Consider the following 23,226-nt stretch of genomic DNA (forward strand, 5'->3'; position numbering starts at 1 on the left):
AGTCTGGTTGAACCAGGCTAATGTTTTGTAGTCCTTTGTAGTTTTTCTTGTTGATGAGTTCCCCCAGGTGTTTCTGATTAACCACGCCCCCTTGTTACCTTGTTTAGCTTGTTTGTCTGTGTATTTAAACCTCTGTGCTTCAGTTGTTGGGTGTCGGTCGTTGTTATGCTGTTTCTAGTTTCCTGGGGTCTGTTTCAGAAAGGAGGTTAAGTGAAAACTCTGAGTATGTTAACCCTGAAATGAGGGAAACTCTGGGTTTTCCGTTTCAGAAAGGGGGGTATATCAAACCCGAGAAAGCAGAGTAAGTCAAGCCCGTTTCTGAAAGAGAGGTAACTTATACTCAGAGTCAGTTACCATGGTAACTTACTCTGTGAACCTAACCTGGTCGGGAGCAGGTTTTCTTCAGTAAACCCAGAGTTTCTTGCGGTCTCCTCTCCTTTTTTAAAGAGGAAGTGCTGTTTAAACACCAACACTAAAATGTATACACATTCTTTAAGGAATATATATATATATATTGTTTGTCCATGGTTTAATTGACTAAATCTGTTTTGCGGCACTTTGCCAAAAAATAAAAGGATTAAAACATTTGCTAAACTTTTATTTGATTACCACTGTTTTGGATAATATATTTCTATTAAATCATTGAAAAAATTGTAATAAAATTTAATTATTCATGTTATTCAAATTATTCATGATAAAAAATAAGATGTCAATCATAATCATAATCAATTATTGAAGTTAGTTGATATTATGTTTTATTGAACAAATGTTTAATTTATTTAACTGTCATTTTAACTGATGAAAATAATAACCGTAATTTAATAATGCAGTTTACATATTTAACAATTGTTTAATACCATAAACCGTGATATTTTCTGAGACGGTTCTCATACTGTGAAACTCTCATACGTTACAACCCCACATGGGGGAGTCCCCCACCCCACCCCCGCTGTTAAACAAGTTACTCAGCAACTTTTACTCATGTTTTAAATTAACTACTTTTTACTTGAGTAGATTTTTTAGACTGGTATTTTTACTTTTACTTAAGTAAAAATGTATCAAAGTAATAGTAGACTACTTTAGGTTGAATAACATTCTTCCAGTTTCACCTCTGATATTATAACAGTTACTCTAAAATAGTTATGAATTATTAACAACAAATGACATCTTCAACGGTGTAGTTAGATTAATGTAATAATTACTATCTCTAGAAAGTACATATTACTAAATCCTATATCAACCTCAACCACTTGATTAATACAAGGAGGAGAGACAAGAAACTGCACTTTTAATGCTTTCAAATTAACAATATACAATTGCATGAATTATTCTTGAATATAATTATATAAAAATATACTTTTTAAAAATGTATGCTAAATCCACTATTGTTTTATACTGAATTGGTCTATAGTTTATGCAGTAGCCTATTTAATGTAATTGCATCATATTTTATTTTAAATTAAAGAAGAATTAAGAGTAATCCCTTTAATTAAATTACAATATTTAGATTACTTGGTAATTAATTATACCCAACACCTCTTTTTGTCTGGCGCTGTTGCCATGGTGACTCGTAATATCTGCGCTCCATTGATAATGGCTTTTTATAGCTGTGGTGCACGCGCTTAACTCAGAGTTGATTGAACTAACTCATTTCAGCTGTTCTGTAACCGAAAACTCGGAGTTTCTCATCTCAGGGTAAGTTCAAGCTTTAAAGTTGGTTGAACCTCCTTATTGAAACGGGCCCCTGTTCTGAGTACCCTGTTCTGAGTTTACCCTGGTTTATTTATTTATTTGTTTGTTTGTTGGATTATTAAAGTGCTTGCGATTGGATTCCACCTCTGTTTCCTTCTTGCCGTATCATAACAAAATCATTTTAAAATGTAATTTATTCCTATGATGGTAAAGCTGATTTTCAGCATCATTACAATCTTTAATCACATGATCCTTCAGAAATCATTCTAATATGCTGATTTAGTGCTCAAGAAACATTTATTATTATCAATGTTAAAAACAGTTGTGCTGCTCAATATATTTGTTTAAACCATAATAACCAGACCCTAACTTCACGCAAAGCACTTTTCCACATCGAAGACCGTTTTAATAAATATGAATGTTGGCATGGATTTCAGTGTATGCACAATCTAAGATCAAATCTGTGCATACGCACACTGTAGAAATGAGGCTCAAGAGTCCTAACAACTACAGGTGTTGTAGATAATCACATTAACTATGGAAAGTAGCCTAAGTTCATGCTTTCTTTTAAATAAATGCCAGATGGGTTGATATTTTGTTATCTAATGCAATGACATTTAAAACTTTTAAAGTGTATAAATACCTTGTGTAAATGCATCAGAAATCAGAATACAAGTCCTTGAATGAGCTCCAATTGCCAGAAAGCCTTTTATTCAAAGCAGTTATTGATCTTAAAACGAAAATATCTCCTGAAGGACCAGAGAAATACGACAACATAATAAGAACAAGCACTTTTAATCATTGCCATAGCCAAGATCATACCTGCAGGACAATTTAGATGGTCTGTATCACCGCCTCAAGCAAATGAAAGAATGAAAACGGCTGATATTAATGATTCCATCACACACACACACACACACACACACACACACACACACACACACACACACACACACACACACACACACACACACACACACACACACACACACACGACGTGAGCAGGAACAGCTGTGACTTGGGACACTAATAATATCAAGGTCACGGAAATTAACTTTCCTGGAATAATACATTCGATGGACGATGGCAAAGGAAAATCCAGGGTTTTTAGAATGCTTGGAACACATCTGTGTTTTATGGCAATGAATTCAACCAGCTAAAAAGAAGAGGAAGGAGCTCCATGTGAGATTTGGCTAATGTATATGGTTCAGTGCTACATGAGCTTCTTTGGGCAGCATTGGATTTTTTTTCTCTGTACCAATGTCAATAACAAATTTAGCAAAAGCCTACTTAGGAGATTTGCAATTTAGGTTCATGACTCCAGAATTCAGCACTACATGGCAATGCTTAGAGGTTGGAATAATGGAAGGATGCACCATTTCTCCACTGGCTTTTACCATGGCAATGGAAGTAATCATAAGGGCATTAAGGTGGGTAGTAGGAGGAGAGCGCTTGGCTTCTGGGATGCGACTACCACCAATTAGAGCATACATGGATGCAGGGGTGGAGTGGGACCAAAAAATATACCGGGAAATTCCGTAGACCACCGGCCCTTGTCGCCGGCACGATTTTAATAGCCGATAGCATTTACAGTTTTACTGATTTAAAAGGAACTTTGTTGTACTAGTATGCTGGAGTAAAGTTCGTAAATGGTCGTTCTTTCCCATAGTAATTTCTAGAACTATGTTGGGTGGACTCTGTGCCTCTAGGGGGGTTCGGGGGCATGCTCCCCCGCAAGAAAATTTTGGACATTTTAAGGTTAAATGCATCAATCTCGTGCTCTCTGAGAGATCGAAATTAAGAGCTTCAACCCATGAACTGCTCGTTGAACAAAGAAAAAACATTATTTTGTACCGGGACAATAAAGAGGGCTCAAACATCTTTTTAGTTATGAGAGTCTCAGTCTGCATTACAATATCAATGGTATTTTAGGATGCCAAACAATTATTATAATAATGTAATAATGATTTATAATTATTCCTATGACGTACTGTAAAATCCATTTATAGCCTATAAATGTACTATGTTGTGGTGAATGCAAGATACATAATTCACCTTTGTTAAGCGTAGTTCTATACACTGTTGGTTGTAAACACAGCACTCTGTTCTTCACGACTGTTAAGGGATCGCGTTCCCTTTAAATGCTCTGAACGTGTGTTCACGTGGGACGCATGTCAGCGCCATTTGCTATTATTATGTTTTCTTTCTAATAATAAACAACACACGCATTCGTGTGCTCAAAGTGAGAAGTTGTCTGTCGCAATTTACTGCAATTTCCACACTGGTGACCCCGACATTAGTCTGCTGGACGTATCCAGAGACACGACACGACCATGACCGCGAACGCTGTCACGCTTAAACTCCCCGAATTCTGGGAATCGTCAGCATCTGCATGGTTCGCCCAGACTGAAGCGCAGTTCGCGTTACGTGAGATCACCGCGGATACAACGAAATACTACTATGTTGTGTCGGCTCTCGGAAATTCAACAGCATCCAGAGTGGTGAGCCTTCTTACAAATCCTCCCGAAAATGAGAAGTATGCAGCACTCAAAGCCCACCTATTGAAAACGTTTGAATTGACGGACACTGAGAGAGCCAACAGGCTTTTCTCACTTCAAGGACTGGGTGACAGCAAACCGTCTGAGCTCATGGACCGCATGCTGGATCTTTTAGGTGAGCACAGACCAGATTTTCTATTCACACAGTTATTTCTGCGTCAGCTACCTACCCAAGTGAGAGCTGCATTAGCTAACACCACAATCACTGACTGTCGGAGACTGGCTGAAGAGGCCGATAAATTTTTTCTGGCGAGTCAAGGACATTGTGCGGCCGCGTTTTTTCCCGTGCACGTTGCTACGGTGACGGGGGACGATTCCACACTCATCGGTGCAACCACTTCTCGTCGGCAGCAGTCTTCTGGCCCCCAACAGCTTTCAGGCTTGTGTTTTTATCATGCAAAGTTTGGAAGTAAGGCTACCAAATGCCGTTCACCATGCAGTTTTGGTGGTTTGGGAAACGCCAGGGCCGGCGCTCAGTAGTGGCCATGAGTGTCGGCCGCGTAGACAGGCTGCTTTTCATCCGTGACAGCATCTCCGGACGCCGCTTTCTGTGTGACACGGGAGCACAGAGGAGCATCCTGCCTGCATCCCGTTTGGACATGGTGGCCGACAGCCACGGCCCCCCTATGGAAGCTGCCAATGGTAGCCCCATCCGCACATATGGAACGAGGTACGTCGAATTGTGTTTCGAAGGACAGCAGTTCGGCTGGGATTTTGTTACAGCAAAGGTAGCCATCCCCCTCCTCGGTGCTGATTTTTTGTGTGCACATGGATTGTTGGTGGATGTTAAGAACCACCGTCTGATTGACGCCGTTACGTTCTGTTCATATACGTGCACGCTCAGCGAGGCCGACTCCATACGACTGTCTAGCATGCTTTCAGCTTCCGATGATTTCCACCGACTACTGGCCAGTTTCCCGGCCCTCACTCAGCCCACTTTCTCTGCATCTGCCGTCAAGCATGGTGTGGAGCACCATCTCGCCACTTCTGGCCCACCCGTCTACGCCCGTGCTCGGCGCCTTGACCCGACCAAGCTGGCCGTTGCAAAGGCTGAGTTTGCGAATATGGAACGTCTGGGTATAGTCCGCCAATCCGACAGCCCGTGGGCGTCACCCCTCCACATCGTCCCCAAACCGGGCGGTGGCTGGCGGCCGTGTGGTGACTACAGGCGGCTTAATGAAGTAACGACACCTGACCGATACCCTGTCCCGAACATACAGGATTTTTCTGCACACCTGGCTGGAAAGATGATTTTTTCCAAAGTGGACCTCATCCGGGGATACCATCAGGTGCCAGTACACCCACGGGACATTCCCAAAACGGCAGTGATCACGCCATTTGGGCTTTTTGAGTTCCTGCGCATGCCGTTCGGCCTTAAAAATGCTGCCCAATCTTTTCAGCGCCTCATGGACTTTTCATGTTTTGCGGGACCTGCCTTTCCTTTTTGTGTACTTGGATGACATCCTGGTAGCGAGCACGTCCAAGTCTCAGCACCTGGCACACCTCCGAACCCTTTTCGAGCGGCTTAGCCAACATGGATTAATTGTCAATCCCGCCAAGTGCCAGTTCGGTCTCTCCACCATCGACTTCCTGGGACACAGAGTCACTAAGGACGGGGCAGTCCCCCTCCCATCAAAGGTGGAGGCAGTCACACAGTTCCCACGTCCGCTCACTGTCAAATCCCTGCAGGAGTTCCTTGGGATGGTGAATTTTTACCACCGCTTCATTCCTCGGGCTGCTCAGCTCATGCGGCCCTTGCACGAGGCCTTGAAAGGTAAACCCAAGCAAGATGTGGACTGGACTGATAGCAGGGACGAGGCATTTGCTGCCACTAAGGCTGCCCTAGCGAACGCCACCATGCTGGCACATCCTTCTCCTACAGCCCCCATCGCCATCACCTCGGACGCCTCAGACTACGCTGTGGGTGCTGTTTATGAACAGTGGGTAGGTGGGGCCTGGCAGCCGCTGGCTTTCTTTAGCCGTCAGCTGCGCCCCTGTGAGCGGAAGTACAGCACTTTCGATCGGGAGCTGCTGGGTCTCTACTTAGCCATCAGACACTTTCGTTCAATGCTGGAAGGCCGACATTTCACTGCTTTTGTGGACCACAAGCCACTAACTTTTGCCATGGCCAAGGTAGCTGAGCCGTGGTCCGCCCGCCAGCAACGTCAACTGTCCTACATTTCAGAGTTCACCACGGACTTGCAGCACGTTGCTGGTAAGAACAACTGTGTGGCGGATTGCCTATCACGAGCTGTGGCAGGAGCAGTCCATCTTGGTTTGGATTACGAACGCATGGCGGCGACTCAGTCCACAGACCCGGATGTGCAACTCCTGAAGACCTCAAATACAGGGCTGCAGATCGAAGACGTGGTTTTTGGTGATGCTGGCACATCTCTTTAGGTAGTCCCCGGCCGGTCGTTCCCTCAGGATGGAGACGACAAGTTTTTGATGCCATCCATGGTCTCTCCCACCCAGGTTCAAAAGCGTCACAGAGACTGGTTGCAGCAAAGTTCGTTTGGCACGGTCTCAAGAAGGATGTTAGGGACTGGGCTAACACCTGTGTTGAGTGCCAACGTGCCAAAGTACACCGCCACACTAAAGCCCCGTTAGAGACTTTCCCGGTTCCTGAGAGGCGTTTTGACCATGTAAACGTGGACCTGGTTGGTCCTCTGCCCTTCTCTCATGGTTTCACGTATCTGTTAACCATGGTTGACAGGACCACCCGTTGGCCTGAGGTTGTGCCACTGACGTCAGTGGCGTCCGTCGAGATGACACGGGCATTTATTGCCACCTGGGTTGCCCGTTTCGGCACCCCTTCGGACATATCCTCTGACCGAGGTGCGCAGTTCACGTCTGAGCTGTGGGGCGCTGTCGCACGGAGCCTCGGAGTAAAACTCCACCACACGACCGCATATCATCCGCAGGCTAACGGACTCTGTGAACGTTTTCATAGGGCAATGAAGGCTGCCCTGCGTGCCAGCCTCAAAGACAGCAACTGGGTCGACAATCTCCCGTGGTTGATGTTGGGCATCAGGACTGCACCTAAGGAGGACCTTCAGTCCTCATCCGCTGAGCTTGTTTATGGACAGCCGTTGCGGGTGCCAGGGGATTTCGTCCCTAACACCACAGTTCCCTGGTCTGCTACTCTTCAGCGATCTACTCTATTGGACAATGCGAGGCTTTTCGCACCTGTCCCAACTTCCTGTCACGGCCTCCCTCAGTCGCACATTCCTACTGGTCTTCAGACGGCTGACTATGTTTTCATTCGCCACGATGCCCACAGGGGACCGCTACGCCCACCCTACGAGGGCCCGTTCCGGGTTCTGGAGACAGGGGACAAACATTTTGTGGTGGACAGGGGTGGCAAACCGGAGCGACTCTCCATTGATCGCCTTAAGCCCGCTCACTTGGACATAGCTAGGCCTATTGACCTGGCTCAGCCCCCACGACGTGGACGGCCTCCTGCTCTGCCCCCACCCCTTGCTCCCCTACCTCCCACACTCAGTGCCCCACACCCGTGTCATAACGGGACGCAGGTTGCAGTGGGGTCTCCTCGACCTCCGGCACAGCGCAGCCGTTGTGGCCGGCTAATACGCCCACCTCCCCGTTGACTGTTTAGTTCTTTTCCTGATACGGTGAATTCTGGGGGGACGTGTGTGGTGAATGCAAGATACATAATTCACCTTTGTTAAGCGTAGTTCTATACACTGTTGGTTGTAAACACAGCACTCTGTTCTTCACGACTGTTAAGGGATCGCGTTCCCTTTAAATGCTCTGAACGCGTGTTCACGTGGGACGCATGTCAGCGCCATTTGCTATTATGTTTTCTTTCTAATAATAAACGACACACGCATTCGTGTGCTCAAAGTGAGAAGTTGTCTGTCGCAATTTACTGCAATTTCCACAATGTAAATGAGTATTTCAAAAGTATATTTTAACCTACATTACACTAATATAGGAAAATTAAAATACTTTTGTCCTAATTTCTTCACTTGCAAGAAATAAACCCTTGAGCTTTTATTTAGGAGAAAACACCAGCAGCCTGATGATGATCGCGTGAGCAAAGTAATCACGCAGCACAAACTGGATGCTATTCTAATGTCAGTTATTATAATGGCGCAACGCCATATCATGGTTTCAATTTTAGTTTGTTGGCAAAATATAATGCTAGAGACCTTAATGTTAGGTTTTACATTTAACATCTTTACATATCTGTGTTGGGAAAAGGGAGAAGAGAGAGTTCGGCAAGGCGGACTCGAACTTGCGTTAAGCGCATCAAAAAGCTGTTTTCAAGTATTTTACGCCCTACGACCTACGCCACTGAGGCTGTTTCAAGACGGGTTTCGTTTTGCTGTAAAGACAGGCACTTAGTGCAAATATATACTCCGTTATATAAAATGTAAAAAAAAAAAAAAAAAAAGAAGTTTTCTTCCCTTAGCTTGGGCCATGGCGAACTTCCAATAAATACATTTTATCCAGACCGGGCCGGCCCTCGCGGCCTCGAAACATCACCGGCCCACCGGGAAAACTCCCGACTCTCCCGATTGCCACTCCGCTACTGCATGGATGACATGACAACCCTAACTACAACAGTAGCCTGCACTAATCGGTTGTTGGGTAAGTTAACCAATTATATTGAATGGGCATGAATGCAATTTAAGCCCTCTAAATCAAGGAGCATCTCGATAGTTAAAGGAAAGGTAGAAGATAAAATATTCTTCATTAATGGTGAAGCAATACCAACAGTTTCTGAGAAGCCAGTGAAGAGTCTTGGGAGATGGTATGATGGGGATCTAAAGGACACAGTTCAAGTGGGAGAAGTTAGACGACAAGCAGTGGAAGGGTTGAAGAGCATAAACAGCTGTGCTCTACCAGACAAACTAAAACTGGTGCTTTCAGTTTGGTCTACTGCCATGGTTGCTGTGGCCACTGACCGTGTACAAGGTTTCTTTGTCAACAGTGGATAAGCTGGGAGCATTAATATGTTCATACATCAGAAAATGGTTGGGAGTTCCACGCTGCCTCAGCAGAGTGGGACTTTATAGTAAAGGAATATTGCAGCTGCCAGTCTCTGCTTTAACGGAGGAGTTTACGTGTGCCAGGGTCAGACTGGAAAGGACCTTAGTTGAGTCACGTGACAAATGTGTGAGGGAGGCACCACCTGTGTTAAAAACTGGAAGAAAGTGGTCAGCAAAGAAATCTGTGGCAGAGGCAAAGGCTGCCCTTCACATGGGTGATATCATGGGACAGGTACAGCATGGAAGAGGGGGTTTTGGGCTCAGTTTAGCTCCTCATAAATGGTACAAGGCAGGCCCAGCTCAAAGGAGGAAGCTGGTAGTCAACGAGGTGCGAAAGCAGGAGGAGGGGATGAGGGTTATAAAGGCCATTTCTCAGGCCAAGAAGGGAGAGTGGATGAGATGGGAGATGTGGGTGGCAAGACCTTTGGTCAATGGAAGAGAGTAGGATCAGTTTCCTTATTAGGTCAACATATGATGTTCTCCCATCACCGCAGAACCTAAACCTTTGGGTAGGAGAGGATCCCTCTTGTCCTTTGTGTTCATCGCCTGCCACATTAAGGCACATTTTGACAGGATGTAAGGTAGTGCTTAGCCAAGGTCGGTTTACTTGGCGCCATGACCAAGTATTGCGATGTTTGGCTTTATAATTGAAAAGCAAGCACAACATGACCAATAAGTTGCCACCTGTTCTAGCAAAACATTACACACAAAAGACAATATTCCTCCGTCCAGGTGAGCAACCACCAAGTATGCTCATCTGGCCACTGAGGTAGAACAGCAATGATGGAGAGTCCAGGTTTATCCAGTGGTAGTGGGTTTGTCAAAAATTTGTGGCGCACTCTACAACCCGGTACCTCAGAGACGTCGGATTCAGTGGCCAAGAGTTGCATCGCACAGTAAAAACACCAGAGTCACTGTTGAGCCCTCCTGAGGTGTCGTGGGCTAGTCGATGAAATACTGAGAACAGAAGGTACCCACTTGAAGACCCTAGAGATGTCCCCTATTCGGCTCATTCCAGATGGTTGTCGTGCTGGTTTACTGGGCAGTCGTGTGTGCTGACGTGCCAAGTACACTGCAGTCGTTAATGCCGGAGAGAAGGAGATTCATATCACCATATGGAAAGAAGCGTAAATGAACGGAGTAGTATAATTTACAGTAAAGCTACGTCTTAGTTTGTGTTTATCTTTGTGAAAGCCTAGTACAAATCAGCATGAGGTTTTAACATCTACTCTTGTGTAATGGGAATCATGTTCTGGACACCAGGGCGTTATAGGCTTTTATTTACGCATTTACGTCAAAGGCATCCAGCATCAATCAAATCATATGAAATCTCCGGCAAGATTATAAACTACTTCCTGCACTAGCAGCTATTCATAACAGCACTAACTGATTCAAACCAGGATAAAATGGCATTGCTCTGTAATATAAAACAGTACAAAAAAATAATAATGGAGAAACATACCAATTCAGACAAAAAATATTTTTATCAATAAAAATTCAGAACATTTACAAAACAACTAAATTAATGCAACAAAAAATAAATATCAACGTAACGAAAAACTAATCTTAAATAAAAACTAATCAGAACTTTACAAATTATGTGTAAATGATATGACAAATCACACTTGCTTTAGCTCCTTCTGAGCTTTTACAAGCAATTTAATCTCACCCGGAGAGCGAATGTATGATTCAATTTCACTGTCCGATATGTCTTCGTCTCCGGTCACTTCCAGCTGTGGAATGTCCACCCTCTGTCGCTTGCGACTCTTCACGCAAGGGGGTAAAAACAAGTGCTTTTTACCCCAGTGGCCTGCTGGTAGATGACACTCCGTATCTTCTTCATCAGCAGGATTCTCACATTCGGCCTGGTCAGAGTTCTCTGAGGAAGGCGGTTCGGAGCGGTTCGATTCGGATGGGCCATTGTCACATTCTGTCGTTTGGGTCTCTGAGAGTTGATTTTGCAGCTGTTGTTGGTATTTTTTAACGGCCCTCGAGAGCAAAGCCCTGCGGTGCTTCAGAATGTCATCCACCAGCGTGGTCACGGTTTTGGGCTCCACTGGGACGCCCCTCAGCCACGGCAGCTCTCGGCCGAGTTTACACAGTACCTCCAGCAGCTCGCTCACCCGCTTCAGGGCCGTATCTCGGCTTCTGCGCCACGACTGCTCTGGTGCTTTTCCAATCTTGCAGAACGTTGTGAAGGAGTATTTCATGCGGGCCTGCAAAAGATGAACAATCATGAATAAATTCAATCAATATTTCCCTGCAGGAAAAAACAGTGTAAAGCTTATGCTTTTTTTGCAAAAAAAAAAATAAAAAAAATAATTATATATATATATATATATATATATATATATATATATATTTCATCACAACACTCAAAGGTCACTCAAATAGAATAAATGCATGTTTACACTACTATTCAAAGTGTGGGGCTGGTATGGTTTTGTAAATGTTTTTGAAAGAAGTCTCTTATGCTAACCTATGCTGCATTTATTTGATCAAAAACTGAATTTAAAACAGCTGTTCTGTATTTTAAAATATGAATTATTCTGTAATTTTCAGCATCATTAGTCCAGTCTTCAGTGTAAGGAAGCCCATTTCCACCACATAAGAAAAAGAGACGCAATTTTGAGATTAAAAATAGAAATTATGATTTAAAAAAAAAATAAAAAACATAATTATGACTAATTGAAAATAGACTAAAAGAAATTAAAGTCAAAATTACATTTAGAAAATTATAAATTGAAATAGTAAATTGAAATTATGAAATAAAAAATTCAATTGTAAGACAATGTCGAAATTGACAGATCAATTTTAAATTTAGTATGTCAATTTTGACAAATCAAAACTGAGATCAAAAGGTCAAAAACTAGCATTTAAAAAGTCGAAATTTAAACACTAAACTAAATTTATGACATACTAAATTTAAATCACAGTCAAATTAATGAAAAATAAAAATGATCACATTGAAATTGTGAAACGATTAAAAATGATGACAAAAGGGTGAAATTGACATGTCAAAATTATGACATACAAAATCGAAACAGATTAAAAAGTAAATTATAATATGACTAAAAGTTAAAATTATTACATTGAAATTATGAGATTAATGTCAAAATTGTGACAAATCAAAATTGATTTAAAAAAATAATTATGACATTACAATAAATGAGATCAATGTCAAAATTGTGACTTAAAAGGTCTATTACGATAAATACAAATTCAAAATTGTAAAACTAAATAGAACTGACAAATGTATGACATTGAAATAATGAGACTAAAACGTTGATTACAAAATAGGGATGGGACGGTATGAAAATTTGATATCACGGTTATAGTGCCCAAAATTATCGTGATTATCAATATTATCACGGTTTTGTTAAAATTAGATGAAAGTGTTCAAAAAGAACTGATACTCACACGGAAAACATTAACAAGTTTTATAATTGAAAATCAACAAACAACAAATAAAACAAGCAGCTCTATGCAGTTTTTTAAACAAGATTCTATTCTATGGCATTTTCTTCTTTATAATGCCCGTCGTCAATACCAACGCATTATTACACAGCGCACATCCATATCAAAACGGACACGCACTCTCGTTTCATTCAAACACAACTTGCTGTCTTGCGTCTCCAGTTTTTGATTGTATTGAAAATGAAATCAGAGTTGATTTATTGTTTACAGAGTTTGATAATATTGGTGTGATATATCTCGTCTGGACGATTGTTTTACAAAATGTTTTTATAAACAGATGAGATTTAAAACATTAGCTAATCTCATTATCAATTCAATATGTCCCCGCAATTATGTGGTAAAAATTAAATCGGTGTAATACGTGATGTATCTATACATTACTATACCTTAAAAAATGTCACTCTTAATAAGTCTTATTTGAAGTTGTTCGTTCGTCTTTGGCTCAAAGCCACTTGCTGCAAACTTTTCTTGGCGGAAGCTTCACGTCTATTTCAAGTGAGTGACATAAAATGTTTAAACTCGAAACAACATTTTGTGCCCAATTGTTTACCAGAAGTAGTTTTGGTTTGAGGTTGAAGTTAACTTGCCTTGCGTTCGATATACACCAGTGGGTGATGGTCAGACGACTCGGCAGATTTGAAGTGTTTCTATAGCAGTGACTTTTTGTTCGGCAGACAGGGTGACTATCCTCGATCAAGTTTCCCTCAGTACTTTTGTAAAAAGCCAAAATATGACCACACCTCAGATTTGGTCCTCTTAAAAGGCTGAAAAGTCTTCCGAGCACGGTCACTGCCTTCCGCCATTCCTTCTCGAATAGTAATTAAAAAAATGTAAAAAACATTGCATGCAGCGCGCGCCTGCGTCAGACTGGCCGACGGGATTTACAGTGAGTTATTAAAATCGCGATAATCAAACACGGTTTTAATGATAATTCAATTTTAAACGATAATACTAACCTTCGGTATATTTTATCGTGGTTTATCGCGAAACCGGTTATCGTCCCATCCCTATTACAAAATTGACAATTTCAACTTTTTATCTCATAATTATGATTAAGTCATAATTATAATTTACCAAAGCATTATTTTTTCCCCTTATGAGACAGAAACAGGCTTCCATACCAGTGTCACATGATCTTTCAGATTTCATTCTAATATGCTGATTTTGCTGCTCAAGAAACATTTCTGATCGTAATCAATGTTGAAAACTGTGCTGCGTGAGTTCATGTTATATCATGTTACATACTTTCAACAAAGAACTTCCACATTTATTTGATCTTTTGTAAAATTATAAATGTATTTACTGTCACTTTTAATCAATATAAAGTGTCCTGACTGAAAAAAAAGGATTAATTTCTTTTTTTTTTTTTAAAGAGAGAAAAGTTCTGAATGGTAATTCACACTTGTTTTATGTTGTCCTAGTTCACTGTCTTACAAACTGCATCATTTGAACACAAATGTCTCGCTTTCAGAAACACACACTCATCAGAATATGACGTCACTCACCGAGGGATTCAGCGACTGCCAGGCCACATACATTGATCCCATGAGGAGAGGCAAAGGCTGGCGTCCCGTCACAATCCAGGTATCAGCAGCAAGTTCAATCAAAGCAGACATCCGGTCCAGCAGGCGCTGGGGGGTTTCAGAGAGCACCTCGTCCACCTGTGTAGGACCCAGCTTGAAACTACAAAAACAATAAAAAAAAACAATAAACAAACAGACTTTTACATCGACTAAAATATCGTGGAAGTCGTGACAGCGTCAGACTAACTCGTAGCAGAAGCTTTGCATCAGGTCTGTGATTCCTGTAGTGGTGGCCTTAATGTTCAGACTCTTTATGAGCTCTTGATATACCACGCCGATCTCAGAATTGTCTGCCCCCATCAGGTAAGCAACAGTTCCAATGGTAATATGCCAGTTTCTCTGGCGACAAACGCAGAGTATGCAACAGCCTCCCAAGACTTCTTTCTTGGTTAAGGTCACATGGAGGAAGTTCGGGAGATTGTAAGCGCGCTCAAAAAGACTCACTACTTCCGACTCCATGTCGTTGGTTAACCTGAGGATACGGCACATCGCACGCACCCGGATGAAGCCTGGAGAGACAGAAAAAAAGAGAAAAATTACAATCCAATAATACGGTCCATACAAAAATGAAAACCATGAAAAGCCAGTAGTACATAAATAATACAAAAGTGGCATAGACCAAGACACTAGAAAGGGACTGTTTACATAACAACAATAGGTAACACTTTACAATAAGGTTCCATTTGTCAACATTAGTTCACTGCATTGGTTAACATGAACCAAAAATGAAAAGTACAGGGGCTGGAAAATGAAACAGAAACGCCTGGTTTTAGGTCACAATCATTTATTAGTACGGTGTAGTACGGCCTCCTTTTGCGGCCAAACAACATTTGTTCATCTTGGGAATGACAGATACAAGTCCAGCACAGTGGCCAGAGGGATTCTGAGCCATTCCTCTTCAGAACAGCAGCCAGGTCAACCAGATGCTGGTGGCGGAAACATCTTTCTTCAAAACAGTCCAAAGTGACTCGGAAATATACAGATCTGGTGACTGCGCAGCCCATGAGAGATGTTCAACTTCACTTTCATGTTCATCAAACCACTCTGTCACAAGTCTTGGTGTATTCATGGTTTTACTCTGGAGAAGTCTTAACACTTGGACTGTTGCTGCCCACACCGTAACTCTCTCGTATGTGGGACAGACAGAGAAGATGGACTCATCAGAGAACAATACATGTTTCACATTGTCCACCGCCCAAGATTTGCACCGTTGATGACACCGACATCTGGCAGTGGTACGAGTGACCACATTTTTGGCTATAGCAGCTCGACTGAATATTGACTTTGTGGAGCTGCTGATGAACAGTTTTGGTGGAAAAATAAGAGTGGAGGTGCATGTTTAATTCTGCAGAGAGTTGGACAGCTGTGGTTTTTTTTATTTTTTTTATTCAAATCAGATTATTAGCTCTCTATAGATATACATTTCTCTCAGACAACTTCCTCTTGTGTCGACAGTTACTCCTGTTGGACATGGTTCATCCTATGTGGTGAAATGCAGACATTAACTTGAATATCATAGCTTTGGACACACCACAAAGACTTACTGTCCTGGTCACAGATGAACCAGAGAGACGCAGACCAACAAGTTATCCTTTGGCGCTTTTCCACTGCATAGTACGGTACGGTTCGGCTCAGTACGCGTCGACTCGACGCGGAACAGTTCGGCTCGCTTTGCGTTTCCACTGCAGTAGTACCTTCAAAGTGTGTGGGACTGATCGTTATTTGCGCGCGCCTCTACTGCCATGACATCATCTTAAAAGCGCCACATTTTCAAACCCACAACACAGGAACAATGGAGACTATCGAGGGGATGGTGTTCCTGATTCTCGATATGTGGTTGTTTTTAACTGCTAGACGGAAAAATGTGTTTAAAATGAGGCTGATGGCAGCAAAACAAAAATACTGCTAAAAAAGTGTTTCGTGTCGCAAATCCAATGACGCTAGTAGTGACGCTGGTAGTGACGATTCTGTCTGACCAATCAGTGATCTGCAGTGTTTCACGTCACATTTTAGTACCGGTACGGTACGCTTGGAACCTCAACAGACCAGGTACCATTTAAAGCGACCTGAAGCGAACCGTACTGTACCGTACCATGCAGTGGAAAAGCACCACAAGTGAGCCGTACCGAACCGAACCGTACTATTAGGGCTGGGCGATATGGCGATATATATCGTTACCGCGATAGAAAACGTCAGTCGTAACAGATTTTTTTATTCCGTGTATACCGCGAAATGTAAATAAGTGGGCGTGATTAACTCCCGTGCAGCGCGCGTGAGACTGATGCTGAGATTTGTCAAAGAAACATGGAGAAAGCAGATCAAGAGGATCCACAAAGGAATTACATTTTCTAAGGGATTGTTGTTAACGTGATATGTTCGGGGGGAAAGACAGCCGTCAACTTGAGCAGAGCAGCAGCACCCAGGCTACAGTTTAGAGGAGTGCACGTTCGCAACGGGGAAAGCATGAAGTTACTTGATAACAACATTTCATAGGCTATATCAATATTATTACGAGAAATAACCTTAAATAATATATAGTTATTATCCGCATCTTTCCTTCTCTTATGTATAGTTACTTTTTAAACATGAAAATCGCATTCAGCATAATGAACATCCTGCTTGTTAAAACAAACGTATAATCCTGTTTCTGAGGCAAAATTACTAAATATGCAGCGCGAGTTATATATATTTTTTTAACTCCAAACAATTGCCTACTGAACCAGTTGATAAAATCTTCCTTTGATTCGATCCGTGATTAACTTCACTCTCAAATTAATCGATCGCATTTTGTTGACGTAAGACGTGCGCGTGCACATGCACTGAGAGGGAGCGCGCGGTGTTCGACGCACTGGTGTGTATAATTTAAACTACACTGACAGTAAACACAAACAACACTAACAGTAGCTGCGGTGTGGTTTTCATATTGCTGCTCTCCTTCTTGTCACTTCTGAACTGACGGGTTGCCATATATAACAAAAAGAGCAAAACAAGCCTGTTAAAACAACAGTGCAGTCTCCGGTTGTGCAGGAATACCCTTCTCCGTTAAAAACGCAGTATAATAAGCACATGTGGTAAAAAAATATTATAATTATATTATATATATTATAATTATATTAAAAACTGATTGATGAAGTAAAGCAATGCATGAGAATTTTCATTTCTAAAGTATTTGGGTTTATTTATTATACAAAGCCCTTTTTGTCGATTTTTTTTTTTTTAGGATAACTATATAAATAACTATATCGTGAAATATATCGTTACCGTGAAATAAAATTAGTCATATCGTGAAACACAATTTTGGTCATATCGCCCACCCCTACGTACTATACAGTGGAAAAGCGCCTCTTTTGAACTCTGTCTCCCATTATGTTGTGTGGATTTCAATATTTTATGTACAAACCCAATTCCATAAAAGTTGGGACACTGTACAAATTGTGAATAAAAACAGAATGCAATGATGTGGAAGTTTCAAATTTCAATATTATATTTAGAATACAACATAGATGACATATCAAATGTTTAAACTGAGAAAATGCATAATTTTAAGGGAAAAATAAGTTGATTTTAAATTTCATGGCATCAACACATCTCAAAAAAGTTGGGACAAGGCCATTTTTACCACTGTGTGGCATCCCCTCTTCTTTTAATAAAAGTCTGCAAACGTCTGGGGACTGAGGAGACAAGTTGCTCAAGTTTAGGAATAGGAATGTTGTCCCATTCTTGTCTAATAAAGGCTTCTAGCTGCTCAACTGTCTTAGGTCTTCTTTGTTGCATCTTCCTCTTTATGATGCGCCAAATGTTTTCTATGGGTGAAAGATCTGGACTGCAGGCTGGCCATTTCAGTACCCGGATCCTTCTTCTACGCAGCCATGATGTTGTAATTGATGCAGTATGTGGTTTGGCATTGTCTTGTTGGAAAATACAAGGTCTTCCCTGAAAGAGACGATGTCTGGATGGGAGCATGTGTTGTTCTAGAACTTGGATATACCTTTCAGCATTGATGGTGCCTTTCCAGATGTGTAAGCTGCCCATGCCACACGCACTCATGCAGCCCCATACCATCAGAGATGCAGGCTTCTGAAATGAGCGCTGATAACAACTTGGGTTGTCCTTGTCCTCTTTAGTCCGGATGACATGGCGTCCCAGTTTTCCAAAAAGAACTTCAAATTTTGATTCGTCTGACCACAGAACAGTTTTCCACTTTGCTAGAGTCCACTTTAAATGAGCCTTGGCCCAGAGAAAACGCCTGCGCTTCTGGTTCCCGTTTAGATATGGCTTCTTTTTTGACCTATAGAGCTTTAGCCGGCAACGGTGAATGGCACGGTGGATTGTGTTCACTGACAATGTTTTCTGGAAGTATTCTTGAGCCCATGTTGCGATTTCCATTACAGTAGCATTCCTGTGTGTGATGCAGTGCCGTCTAAGGGCCCGAAGATCACGGGCATTCAGTATGGTTTTCCGGCCTTGACCCTTACGCACAGAGATTGTTCCAGATTCTCTGAATCTTTGGATGTTGTCTGACCTTTCTGATATATGTCTCTGACCTTTCTGATATTGCTCCACTATTTTTTTGCCTCAGCATTGGGGGAATTGGTGATCCTCTGCCCATCTTGACTTCTGAGAGACACTGCCACTCTGAGAGGCTCTTTTTATACCCAATCATGTTGCCAATTGACCTAATAAGTTGCAAATTGGTCCTCCAGCTGTTCCTTATATGTACATTTAACTTTTCTGGCCTCTTATTGCTACCTGTCCCAACTTTTTTGGAATTTGTAGCTCTCATGAAATCCAAAAGGAGCCAATATTTGGCATGGCAATTCAAAATGTCTCACTTTCAACATTTGATATGTCATTTATATTATATTGTGAATAAAATATAAGTTTGAGATTTCTAAATTATTCCATTCTTTTTTTACTCACAATTTGTACAGTGTCCCAACTTTTTTGGAATCGGGTTTGTATATCGTTACCGCGATAGAAAACGTCAGTCGTAACAGATTTTTTTATTCCGTGTATACCGCGAAATCTAAATAAGTGGGCGTGGTTAACTCCCGTGCAGCGCGCGTGAGACTGATGCTGAGATTTGTCAAAGAAACATGGAGAAAGCAGATCAAGAGGATCCACAAAGGAATTACATTTTCTAAGGGATTGTTGTTAACGTGATATGTTCGGGGGGAAAGACAGCCGTCAACTAAAACAGAGCAGCAGCACCCAGGCTACAGTTTAGAGGAGTGCACGTTCGCAACGGGGAAAGCATGAAGTTACTTGATAACAACATTTCATAGGCTATATCAATATTATTACGAGAAATAACCTTAAATAATATATAGTTATTATCCGCATTTTTCCTTCTCTTATGTATAGTTACTTTTTAAACATGAAAATCGCATTCAGCATAATGAACATCCTGCTTGTTAAAACGAATGTATAATCCTGTTTCTGAGGCAAAATTACTAAATATGCAGCGCGATGTATATATTTTTTTAACTCCAAACAATTGCCTACTGAACCAGTTGATAAAATCTTCCTTTGATTCGATCCGTGATTAACTTCACTCTCAAATTAATCGATCGCATTTTGTTGATGTAAGACGTGCGCGAGCACATGCACTGAGAGGGAGCGCGCGGTGTTCGACGCACTGGTGTGTATAATTTAAACTACACTGACAGTAAACACTAACAACACTAACAGTAGCTGCGGTGTGGTTTTCATATTGCTGCTCTCCTTCTTGTCACTTCTGAACTGACGGGTTGCCATATATAACAAAAAGAGCAAAACAAGCCCGTTAAAACAACAGTGCAGTCTCCGGTTGTGCAGGAATACCCTTTTCCGTTAAAAACGCAGTATAATAAGCACATGTGGTAAAAAAATATTATAATTATATTATATATACAAACCCGATTCCAAAAAAGTTGGGACACTGTACAAATTGTGAGTAAAAAAAGAATGGAATAATTTAGAAATCTCATAAACTTATATTTTATTCACAATAGAATATAAATGACATATCAAATGTTGAAAGTGAGACATTTTGAATTGCCATGCCAAATATTGGCTCCTTTTGGATTTCATGAGAGCTACAAATTCCAAAAAAGTTGGGACAGGTAGCAATAAGAGGCCAGAAAAGTTAAATGTACATATAAGGAACAGCTGGAGGACCAATTTGCAACTTATTAGGTCAATTGGCAACATGATTGGGTATAAAAAGAGCCTCTCAGAGTGGCAGTGTCTCTCAGAAGTCAAGATGGGCAGAGGATCACCAATTCCCCCAATGCTGAGGCAAAAAATAGTGGAGCAATATCAGAAAGGAGTTTCTCAGAGAAAAATTGCAAAGAGTTTGAAGTTATCATCATCAACAGTGCATAATATCATCCAAAGATTCAGAGAATCTGGAACAATCTCTGTGCATAAGGGTCAAGGCCGGAAAACCATACTGAATGCCCGTGATCTTCGGGCCCTTAGACGGCACTGCATCACACACAGGAATGCTACTGTAATGGAAATCACAACATGGGCTCAAGAATACTTCCAGAAAACATTATCAGTGAACACAATCCACCGTGCCATTCACCGTTGCCGGCTAAAGCTCTATAGGTCAAAAAAGAAGCCATATCTAAACGGGAACCAGAAGCGCAGGCGTTTTCTCTGGGCCAAGGCTCATTTAAAGTGGACTCTAGCAAAGTGGAAAACTGTTCTGTGGTCAGACGAATCAAAATTTGAAGTTCTTTTTGGAAAACTGGGACGCCATGTCATCCGGACTAAAGAGGACAAGGACAACCCAAGTTGTTATCAGCGCTCAGTTCAGAAGCCTGCATCTCTGATGGTATGGGGTTGCATGAGTGCGTGTGGCATGGGCAGCTTACACATCTGGAAAGGCACCATCAATGCTGAAAGGTATATCCAAGTTCTAGAACAACATATGCTCCCATCTAGACATAGTCTCTTTCAGGGAAGACCTTGTATTTTCCAACAAGACAATGCCAAACCACATACTGCATCAATTACAACATCATGGCTGCGTAGAAGAAGGATCCAGGTACTGAAATGGCCAGCCTGCAGTCCAGATCTTTCACCCATAGAAAACATTTGGCGCATCATAAAGAGGAAGATGCAACAAAGAAGACCTAAGACAGTTGAGCAGCTAGAAGCCTTTATTAGACAAGAATGGGACAACATTCCTATTCCTAAACTTGAGCAACTTGTCTCCTCAGTCCCCAGACGTTTGCAGACTGTTATTAAAAGAAGAGGGGATGCCACACAGTGGTAAAAATGGCCTTGTCCCAACTTTTTTGAGATGTGTTGATGCCATGAAATTTAAAATCAACTTATTTTTACCTTAAAATTATGCATTTTCTCAGTTTAAACATTTGATATGTCATCTATGTTGTATTATAAATATAATATTGAAATTTGAAACTTCCACATCATTGCATTCTGTTTTTATTCACAATTTGTACAGTGTCCCAACTTTTATGGAATTGGGTTTGTGTTATAATTATATTAAAAACTGATTGATGAAGTAAAGCAATGCATGAGAATTTTCATTTCTAAAGTATTTGGGTTTATTTATTATACAAAGCCCTTTTAGGGTAACTATATAAATAACTATATCGTGAAATATATCGTTACCGTGAAATAAAATTAGTCATATCGCCCACCCCTACGTACTACACAGTGGAAAAGCGCCTCTTTTGAACTCTGTCTCCCATTATTTTGTGTGGATTTCAATATTTTATGTACAACTGTGCTATTGCTCTGCTAATACAACCCGCACACTCTGCTCTTACTGATGGATGATCAGCCATCAGGCTGCGTATACATGTGAAACCTTCAACACTATATTGGCTAGTGTATCAGTTTCATTGTCCAACCCCTGTCCCACTGTTAATTTTTAAGCATTTACAAATACATTATAGTTCTATCTGTTAATATTAGTTGATGGACCTGAGCTAACATTAACAAACAATGAACAGTTGTTGTATTTTTATTAGCTAATATTAACAAATATGAATAAATACTGTAAACATGTATTGCTCATTGTTAGTTAATGTATTAACTAGCAGGATCTTATTGTTAAGTGTTACCTAATAATGATTAAACGTGAGCCATTCATCTTACCAGCAATTAGATTTCTGCACGGTTTCTTGATCTCCTCCGTGGAAGCATGATAGGGCACAGCTGGATAAAGTTAAACAGGTGTCAAAGCAGAAGCTTTCAAGCAGAGTGAATTATGATCAGTTCAAAGCGAAATGTCCTGTGCTGGGTTACCTCTGCCCTGGGTCTCATCGCTCAGTGTGGTAGTCAGAAGTCCCTCCTCGACCACTGAGCCACAGTCCTCACACACCCACTGCCTCTGAGAGTACAGATCATCCTCTACCACATTGGACGAGCCACACTCAGGGCAACTGGTTGGCATTCCTGTGTGAGAAGTACAACAACTAACGTTAGTCCATCATCATCATCACACTCTTATTGCAAGCGTTGCATATGAGAAAACAGAAAATCTCTATATTCGTATTAAAAGCATTTAACAGCGCTTTGTTTCTAATCAGCAAATTACAAATCTGCAATGTTATGCAATATAAAACAAACGAAAGAGAATCACATTGTTCCGCAAGTATCCGTGCAAACACACAATATTTATTAACGTTATAACGTAACAAATTTGGGGATTTTGAAGATCTTACTGGTGGCAGTTGCTCTTCAAATGGTCGGCGAGTAATGCAATGGCAGACAATCAAAATGCGTTGCTCCTGTTATGCACATTAAAAACTTCTGAAAGCTGATTCTATTACCCTTCCTTGCGACATGAGTACGTTTGTTTTGGTTTTGAACGAGACGCTGCCTGTATGCCTGTATATGGACGCTGCCGCGCTTCTCGATGACGTTATTGGTCCG

The 23,226-nt window shown here is 41.4% G+C and overlaps 1 protein-coding gene and 1 pseudogene across 1 annotated transcript; one reads left to right on the forward strand and one right to left on the reverse strand.

Annotated features, from left to right (window-relative positions):
• The first annotated feature begins 8,899 nt into the window (after nt 1-8,899).
• On the forward strand, nt 8,900-9,713 carry LOC148969456 (uncharacterized; annotated as a pseudogene).
• Nucleotides 9,714-10,733: 1,020 nt separating this feature from the next.
• Nucleotides 10,734-23,215, reverse strand: brf2 (BRF2 general transcription factor IIIB subunit). The gene is made up of 6 exons (XM_039664379.2): nt 23,016-23,215; nt 22,597-22,746; nt 22,447-22,506; nt 14,516-14,837; nt 14,251-14,428; nt 10,734-11,484 (listed from the first exon to the last, which is right to left on the reverse strand). Exons 2-6 carry the CDS (start codon nt 22,742-22,744, stop codon nt 10,888-10,890), a joined length of 1,305 nt encoding a protein of 434 aa, XP_039520313.1. The 5' UTR covers nt 22,745-22,746; nt 23,016-23,215; the 3' UTR covers nt 10,734-10,887.
• Nucleotides 23,216-23,226: the final 11 nt, after the last annotated feature.

The sequence above is a fragment of the Pimephales promelas genome, chromosome 23 (genome assembly GCF_988280905.1).
Source record: "Pimephales promelas chromosome 23, fPimPro1.hap1.1, whole genome shotgun sequence".
Lineage (NCBI taxonomy): Eukaryota > Metazoa > Chordata > Actinopteri > Cypriniformes > Leuciscidae > Pimephales > Pimephales promelas.

Excerpts from the sequence above, each read along its gene's own strand:
- brf2 (XM_039664379.2), bottom strand. The coding sequence starts at position 22,744 with ATGCCAACCAGTTGCCCTGAGTGTGGCTCGTCCAATGTGGTAGAGGAT. Across the intron at positions 14,838-22,446 it reads GTGCAGAAATCTAATTGCTG|GCTTCATCCGGGTGCGTGCG; the intron begins GTAAGATGAATG and ends CTGTCTCTCCAG. Across the intron at positions 14,429-14,515 it reads ATGCAAAGCTTCTGCTACGA|TTTCAAGCTGGGTCCTACAC; the intron begins GTTAGTCTGACG and ends TTGTTTTTGTAG.